Source organism: Danio rerio, chromosome 19, assembly GCF_049306965.1.
Source record: "Danio rerio strain Tuebingen ecotype United States chromosome 19, GRCz12tu, whole genome shotgun sequence".
NCBI lineage: Eukaryota > Metazoa > Chordata > Actinopteri > Cypriniformes > Danionidae > Danio > Danio rerio.
In genome coordinates, this window is record NC_133194.1 from 5,922,469 (window position 1) to 5,931,694 (window position 9,226).

Consider the following 9,226-nt stretch of genomic DNA (forward strand, 5'->3'; position numbering starts at 1 on the left):
AGTAACTCTTTTGTTCACATGGTCATTATGGGGTATTGTGTGTAGAATTTTGAGAAAATAAATTAATTTACTCCATTTTGGAATAAGGCTGTAAAAAATGCGGAATAAGTGAAGCGCTATCGAATGCACTGTATATGCATATACTAGCTTTTAATGCGTTTATCATTTTGATGGTGCAAATCATTTTTGAACATTTATCAAAGGCACAATGAATCCTAAATGATTCTGGCTGAACGCTGACCTGCTGTTCCACATTTCTTAAGTCTGCTATTTATCAGTCTGCTTATTTTGCCAGCGTTCGCAGGAGCTTTAGGATTATTGGTTTTCATAAGAATATGAAGCAACCGTGTTACGTAATCTCTATTTTTACTTCCAACCTGCTTCGTTTTTTCACTTTTACTCTTTCCAAAACTTGGATATATGCAGTGAGAAACTGAGGCTGAAATCATTCGCAGAGGTAAAAGCACATTTGTGTTTGGGGGCTGTGGGACGAGTGGCTTTATTTAGAGCTCTGTGATGGCCTCAGGTCACACAGCTCAGACTCATGACCAAACTGTGATGTTATTCATTCTAGAGAGAGAGACCGGGACGCTTTAGTCGCTCTCTGGGTCCCAAAAGATGCTCGACTTCTGAATAACTGAAAATCGCGTTTGGACTTGATGGATTCTGCATTCCACCAGTTATTGGGGTGAGTAACTTAGAATAGTTTGGATATGAAAATGTATACCTGACAAATTACTAATCTGAGGGATGAGGTTTATTTTAATGAACTTTTTAATCGTCAGAAATCTTACCTTTGTGCTGTGTGAGAAGCAGGGATGTTGTTTAATGCTCATCTTGCAAATGTGAAATCTTCTGTGGATCTTCTAGTGTTGCATTTTGAGGATGGGAACCGCCTTCAAGAAGTTTTGCATCAAATTCTGCTGCTGCTGCTGCTGTGAGGATGAAGATGAGGAAGAAAAGGCGCCTTTAATTGGGTTTGATCACTTATAATCTTCTGTCTGTAAATGTTTGAGTGTATATGATAATAATAATTATAGTAGTAATAATATAATTTTATTAATTTTTTTTACAAAAGAGATATTCACAAACAGTGCTACCATTTGACAATAAAGAATTAAAAGGTTTGGTTTTATTTGTCGTAAAATCAAAATGTTTCTAAGGTATTACGATATTAAGTAGTTTACTTTAATTAGGTCTTAATATTCACCTTTTAGTGAATGTTCACAGTAAAATTAAATCGTAACAATGCAAAAACTCAAATGTAGGTTAAATATAGACAAACTTGTTAAGTGGGTTAAAGTTGGGCTAAACATCTATATTTTTAATACTTTTTTAAAGTTTTGCAAAGTAGAAGTACTGTTTAGGTGACACGGTGGCTCAGTGGTTACGGTTTATGCTTTTGAATTGCGTTATGGGGCCTCGATCTTTCTTCCGACAACTTTTAATCTCGAAAAGTTTTAAAAAGGTGGCACGGTGGCTCAGTGGTTAGCACTGTTGCCTTACAGCAGGAAGGTCGCTGGTTCGAGTCTCGGCTGGGCCAGTTGAGATTTCTGTGTAGCGTTTGCATGTTCTCTCTGGGTTGGTGTGGATCCAAAAGATATGCATTATAGGTAAATTGAATAACTTAGACAATTAACACGAAGGAAAATGAATGAATGAATGAATGAATGAATGAATGAATGAATGAAGTGTTGTTTATTCTCAGTTCACTCTTAGTTCATGTTCACTATAATTAACTAATGTCAGTTGCTTATAAGCTTTACTATATAAACATAAATTGCTAAATAATATATTAATAGCTAATTTTACTAGCCCATGTCATTATAAGTAAGGAATATTTTACAATGCTGAATTATCAAAAAAAAAAAGGCACACCCAAGGCGGTGATGCAGCCATGAAGCAGAGTGATTGTTACGCCCTACTTATTGGAAAAATCTGATATTGCGATATTTTATTTTTCTGCGATAAATATTGCGATATGAATGCAGTATCTCTATTTGACGGTTTTCTGGGGACTCTATATGGGAACAGAATCCGGGGACAGAACTTATCACAGAATAAATCAGAATAAATCACGACGCAACTGGTACAGAATAAATGACAACGCAAAAAAGCGTTTCTTTACTTTGTCTTATTTCTAGCCAAAAAAAAATCCTAGAACAATTTTCTTATAGAAAATTCAAGTAAAATTATTTAGTTTTCACATTCAGAATAATTCAAAATTAACAATCTTTCCTTTAAACAAGCTAAATTATATCAAGCTAATCTTGTTTTCACTTTGAAAGGTAGATATTTGGACTAGAAATAAGATCAAAACAATTTTTTTTGCATAAATTCTGTATAAATGTGGTAATTGAATACAATTGTGTGGCTCTTGCTCAACTAAGACTCAACATTGCATATATTTTAATGTGACTATTGTGGATCCGCACATTGCAATATCGATGCTGAAACGCCCTACTGAACTAGCCTAAACTAGTTTGCTGTTTTAACCTGGAAGTAACTGGTTTTAGCTGGTCTCCCAGCAAGGCAATGTTGGTCAAGCTGGTCATTTCAGCAAGTCTTCCAGCCTGACCAGCTAAAGAAATGGCCGAAACCAGCGAGACTATAGGCAGGATGACCAGCTAAAACCAGCCAAGCATCTAAAGCTGGTTTAATCAGGTTTTCAAATTACATGTGCAATATTGTCTTATAATTCAATAGGGAAAAAATATTCCACTATTACTGCTACTATGCTTACCACACCTAAAGCCACTGTTGAGAATATGTTGTATTCCAGTTAATTGATGCATAATTGAAACCTCTTAAGAATGCTAACCAACCAATAGTGTTTCATAAAATGCTTAACTGATAGGCCTAAAAGTCTTCTGCTTTTCCTTTGGCTTAATTCATGATTTACTAGGAGTCACCACAGCGGAATAAACCGCGAACTACTCTGACTGACATGTTTATGTTGAAACACATTAGCCTAGTTAACTTGCCCTAGTACGAATGTGTTCACTCTACATTTGTACCTTGCCTGTTTGACGGTGCTGCGTCTTCCTATGTTGACAGTATTAATTCGTCCTTTTATTTAGTTTTTGTGTGGATTATTGTGTGTTTGTGTCAGTCACGACACGCTGGACTATTTCGACCGCGAGGCGAAGAAAAGGCGGGATCAGGAGACCAACCTGTGGAGTGAACCCGGAGACCCTTCACACTCTGAGAGAGATGACGACCGCGTGCTGTACAAACTGCTGCAGTGCAGACAGCAAACACAGCCCGGATCACGGGTATGACAGAGCATTAAAGCTACATTATACATTCACAAAAAAAACAAGGTGATTGCGTCTCAGACATTAATCGCCACTTTCTTAATGCCTATAATTACACAATAGCCTAGATGATGCCTGAAATGATGCTGCCCATAACAAGCCTTATTTAAGTTCATTAGCTTGTTTTTTTTCCTTGCTTGTTTGCTTTACATTTGAATTATTGTTATTCAATTTTTTTTCAGTGATATAATTGAACACATTCATGAAATTTATAAAAATTAATATCTTCCAGTTCTGCACTGTAAAACCCAAAACGTTAAACTTAAAACATTTGAGGAAACCGATTGCAACAAACCATTTAAGTTAAAAAAAATCCTAATAAGTACTGTGAGCTTAATCCATTCGTGTAAACAAATCAATTTGAGCACAGTAAAACCCAATAAATGAAGAGAACTCAAACCAACTGAGTACTGTAAAACCCGGCAACTCAAACCGTTTGAGGAAACCGATTGCTACAAACCATTCGAGTTAAGAAACTAATCTATTTGAGTACTGTGAACTTACTCCATTTAAGTTGAATTAATGAGGTATTTAATTAACTCATACCTTTAACACTAAGTTCAAAACTTTCAGTAAATTTTGAATTAACTACACTCATTTTATTTGATAAAGTTGACTGTTGGGTTCTACAGTGTGGGTTGCAGTTGGAAGGTCATCCGCTGCGTAAAACATATGCTGGATAAGTTGGCGGTTCATTCCGCTGCGGCAACCCCTGATAAATAAGGGACTAAGCCGAAGGAACGTTAATGAATGACTGAAAAGTTAAACTATCAAAGCTAAATCTAAATGTATCATTTTATTTATCGTTTGATCCAAGTAGACCCACTTTGTAAAAAAAAATGCAGGGTTTCACACAATTCATCCCCGCTGTCCCAACACAAATCCATTAAGTTATTGTAACTAATCTAAGTAGATTGAACGTAAAACATTTAAGTTTGCTAAAAAAAAACCTCCAGAATGGTGTCGTTTCAGCTCAATTTAATTAAGCTGTTTGAAGTAGCAAAATCATTGAGTGTAGGTAAATGTAATTATTTATTTTAAAAAACTTTAATCTGTTTTCCATATTAATCCATAACAAAAATAATAATAATTTATTTTACAATTTCAGATTTTAAATATATGCAACAACTTGTAACTAATGTAACTAAGGATCATTAGGATAAACAGAAAAATATAAATCAGTTAAATTAAATAGTAAAAATTAATCTCATTATTTGTCACATTGTTTACTTCAAATGTTAATCGAGAAGTGACCTGAGTAACTTTTATTGTCCATATTATTCAAACTCTCTTTTACATTTTTTTTTAAATTTATATAAATATATAAAACATGCCTTTTTATTCATGAAAAAAAGGGGAAAAAGAAACATAGTAAATGCTTTTATGTTGCAGGGCTACCGACGTTTGAGCATTGACATCGAGGCCATGCGAGACGTAAGGAGAGAAGTGCGGGATAAATGGAAGATGATCCTGGAGAATCTGGGTAATAGAGAGATTATCTTTGTTTGATTGAAGAACAGTTTGTCACTCGCTATGTTTCCATCCACCCATTTGTATGCCCATTTTGGAATATTGCATGAACAATGCTTAATGGAAATGCCAAGATGCACATAAATTTGGAAAATATGCATAAAAAAAACTTCAAACAAAACTGAGTAAGATACATTTTTTATCCGATAAGAAAAAGTGTGTAAACACATTTACCAATTAAATTCCATTGTGTACATCAAAAAAGTCACGTGATTTTGTTTTAAAGGGGACATATTATGCCTCTTTTTACAAGATGTAAAATATCTGATGTCTCTGTATGTGTGTGTATGTTTTCAGCTCCAAATACCACACAAATAATGTTTTATAACTCATTAAAACCTTTTAGGCTTTGATCCAAATTGTGGCATATTATGTGACTGTCACTTTAAATTCAAATGAGATTGTGCTTTTTTCAAAAGTGGGCGGAGCTATAAAAGCCTGTGTGTCAGCATAGTGGCAGATTCAAAACTCTAATGGCAGACGACTGCTTCTCACTCAGGACTGTCTGTGCTGAGGAAGAGATCATCACTAACGTGCTGGGCTTACCCCCTCTAATGATACTTACAAAGGGAGAATGTCAATCAAAGTGTCTCTGCAGTTTTTATAAAATTGTGATTATAGAAATAAGAATTAATTTATTTTTGCCATTACAGTCTGGCACACACTTACCAAACAACTGTGTTTAAACCCCTTTTAAAAGTAATTTTTTTTCATTTAGGTTTTTAACAGATCATGTGACAACAAAAATAGGCATGATAGGATGGCATTGATGGACAAACCAGCGGAGCGAGCACATTGTAAAACATCTGAAAAGTTGTTTTGGTCATTCTAAAATCCCTCAGCCAAAGTCTATCATCAAAGTGGTTTAGTATTATTATTATTATTATTATTATTATTATTATATTATTACCTCCAGAATTGTCTTGAGGGTCTACTCTCTCAAAGAGTGTCTCAGACCTCCAAAAGCCACCATGCGTTCATTGCGTTTCGTCTTCTGAGGTGCAAGTAATTTATAATATACGAAATAATGCCGCTTCTACCGAAGCAAATTAAATTTTTATATATATATTTGTCGCCAATTTATTAGGAAATGATGCTTTTGTTTACTGTGACTGATTGGGTGGAAACATTGCTTTATTTGCAAAAGTTTTATGCGATATTTCAGTTTCGTGCAAAAGTTTAATTGGCATGTTTGGATGGAAACATACATCTGTTGAATAACAGTTTATATATTTTGTGATTCACAAGTGTTTCCCTTTCATTTACGGTTGTGAATTGCATTACGGGATGTTGACCTTGGCTCTGTCGACTTTTGATGTTGAAAATTTAATTTGACATTTTAAAAGTGACTTTTGTTGACATTTAAGTAGTTTGAAATCATATATATATATATATATATATATATATATATATATATATATATATATATATATATATATATATATATATATATATAATATATAGAGAAATAAGTCTGTAAAATATCAGAATGTATTAGCAGTTTATTACAAAGCATTTGTACCATAGTCTACAACACAAACCCAGACAATATATCGCTTTAAACTATTAAAAATGTCAACAAAAGTCACTTTTTAAGGTTGAAAATTGTTTGAAAAAAACACTGAGGTCCCATAATGAATTTCAAAAGCATAAATACACAGGGAAAAATAAAAACAAGTGACAAAATATGTAAAACTGCTCATTTACGGATGGATATTTTATTTACATTCTAGCTATTATTGACATGTGTTTGTTCTTGTCAGGTTTCATGGCTGAAGCGGAGTCTCTGTTGAATGTGTCCGCCAGTGCTTCATACGACCGCATGAGAAACGCAGCCAGTGCCCGCAGCCTCCTGCAGACCCTCCACACTGAGACCTCCCTCTTCAACAGCAAAGAACCTCCACCCGAGAGATACCTTTTCATCCTGGTGAGATGGTCATAATACTGCTGCCCCTGAACTTGATCTTATTTTAAAAGTCAGAAGTTTAAAATGGAGTACGACATACAATCTGACTCTTAATGGAGGCCTGGCTGTTGAAAATGAAAAATACACTAACACTGTCTTACAAATAATAACAGCAGTGTTGTTTCATCACCATGTAGTGTTAAAACAATGTTAACAATGTTAATTTTACACCAACCCTGAAAGTTGAACCCCAGTAAGAAAATGAAAATGGTGGACAACAACATGCGGTCTGGCTCCTAATGGAGGCCTGGCTGTTGAAAATGTGAAAAACACTGACACTGTCTTACAAATAATAACAGCAGTGTTGTTTTATCACCATGCAGTGTTAAAGCAATGTTACTAGTGTTGATTTTACACTGACCCTGAAAATTGAACACCAGTAAGAGACAAAAAATTACTGGACATGCGGTCTGACTCTTAATAGAGGCCTGGCTTTTGAAAATGTAAAAATACACTGACACTGTCCTACAAATAACAACAGCAGTGTTTTTTTATGACCATGTAGTGTCAAAACAGGGTTAATAGTGTTGATTTTACACCGACCCTGAAAATTAAACACCAGTGATTAAAATAAAATGGTTGACAACAACATGCGGTATGACTCCTAATGGAGGCCTGGCTGTTGAAAATGTGAGAATACACTAACATTGTCTTACAAATGACAGCAGTGTTGTTTTATCACCATGTGGTGTTAAAACAATGGTAACAGTGTTGATTTTACACCAACCCTGAAAATTGAACACCAGTGAGTGAAAAAAAATTGGTGGACAACGACATGCGGTCTGGCTCTTAATGGAATCCTGGCTGTTAAAAATGTGAAAACACTGACACTGTCTTACAAACAGCAACAGCAGTGTTTATTTCATCCCCATGTAGTGTTAAAACAATGTTACAGTGTTGATTTTACACCAACCCTGAAAATTGAACACCAGTGAGTGAAAAATAATGGTGAACAACGACATGGGGTCTGGCTCTTAATGAAGTCCTGGCTGTTAAAAATGTGAAAACACTGACACTGTCTTACAAGTAAATACAGCAGTGTTGTTTCATCACCATGCAGTGTTAAAACAATGTTACAGTGTTGATTTTACACCAACCCTGAAAATTGAACACCAGTGAGTAAAAGAAAATGATTAACAACGACATACGGTCTGGCTCTAAATGGAGGCCTGGCTGTTGAAAATGTGAAAACACTGACAATGTCCTACAAATAACAACAGCAGTGTTGTTTCATCACCATGCAGTGTTAAAACAATGTTAACAGTGTTGATTTTACACCCACCCTCCTGAACCCTCCTGACACTGCTGGCCATTATCATCCTCTGGCTTAGGATCGGCTCATTTATCTGGACGCTGCTGAGGATTTCGTGGCCAAGGCTCGTCGTTTCTACCCTCCCAAAGACGATGACGAAGAAGAAGAAAGTAACCCTCTGGGTATTAATCTGCCTCTGCTGCTGTCTCGCATGAACCAGAACATCTCCGGAGGAGAAGATGAGGACGAGGACGAGAGCGAACCGGATGACTGAAGCTCACAGAGTTTGTTTCCAGTCAGTTTGAGGGGGTTTGGAGGTCAGTGGATTTGGACTGAAGTTGACTCGGGTAAAAGTGGATGACTTAATTGCACAGGTTAAAGGGTTAGTTCACCCAAACATGAAAATCATCCTGCTATTTACTCACGCTTAATGCATAAATATGACTTTCTTCTCCAGTTTCCCCCCAGTCCAAAGACATGCACTACAGGTGACTTTGGTAAAAAAAAAAATTAGCTGTAGTGTGTGTATGGGTGTTTCCCAGTACTGGGTTGTGGCCGGAAGGGCATCCTCTGCGTAAAACATATGCTGGAATAGTTGACGGTTCATCCTGCTGTAGCGACCCCTGATAAATAAGGGACTAAGCAGAAGGAAAACGAATGAATTGGATTCAGCTGAAAGAAGAAAGTCATATACTCCTACTCTAGAATGCCTCGAGGTGTGAGTAAATCATGGAGTCATTTTCATTACTGTGTGAACTAACCCTTTAAAACATAACCAGACAATTGCTTTTGGGAGAAAGAAGAGAGCGTTTTCACAATTAATAAAATGGCGGCAGAGCTCACATTTTATGTAACAGAATTATAAGGTTTATTGAGGAATGTGGAGATTGTACGTGTGAGATGGCGAAGAGAATTTGAATAAAAAATGAAATGTTTTAGCTTGAAATGTATCTGTTTCTTTATATACTCACTGTACCAATGACACATATTGTGTGTAATTAGTGTTGAGAGCAGTTAGTTAAAGCTAATTACTGTAATTAAGTAACTTTTCCATATATACAGGTGCTTAGCATATGAGTACACCCCTCATAAATCTCTCTTTTAAATTCATTTTTTGATAGGAAGCTATGTCAATGTGCATTGACATTAGATTAGTCAGTA

The 9,226-nt window shown here is 35.6% G+C and overlaps 1 protein-coding gene across 1 annotated transcript; it reads left to right on the top strand.

Moving 5' to 3' along the window:
* The first annotated feature begins 617 nt into the window (after nt 1–617).
* Nucleotides 618–9,011, top strand: zgc:91968. The gene is given in 6 exon segments (NM_001002167.1): nt 618–688; nt 871–977; nt 3,113–3,275; nt 4,710–4,800; nt 6,611–6,774; nt 8,145–9,011. Coding segments are annotated over 5 exon segments (705 nt in total). The 5' UTR covers nt 618–688; nt 871–885; the 3' UTR covers nt 8,340–9,011.
* Nucleotides 9,012–9,226: the final 215 nt, after the last annotated feature.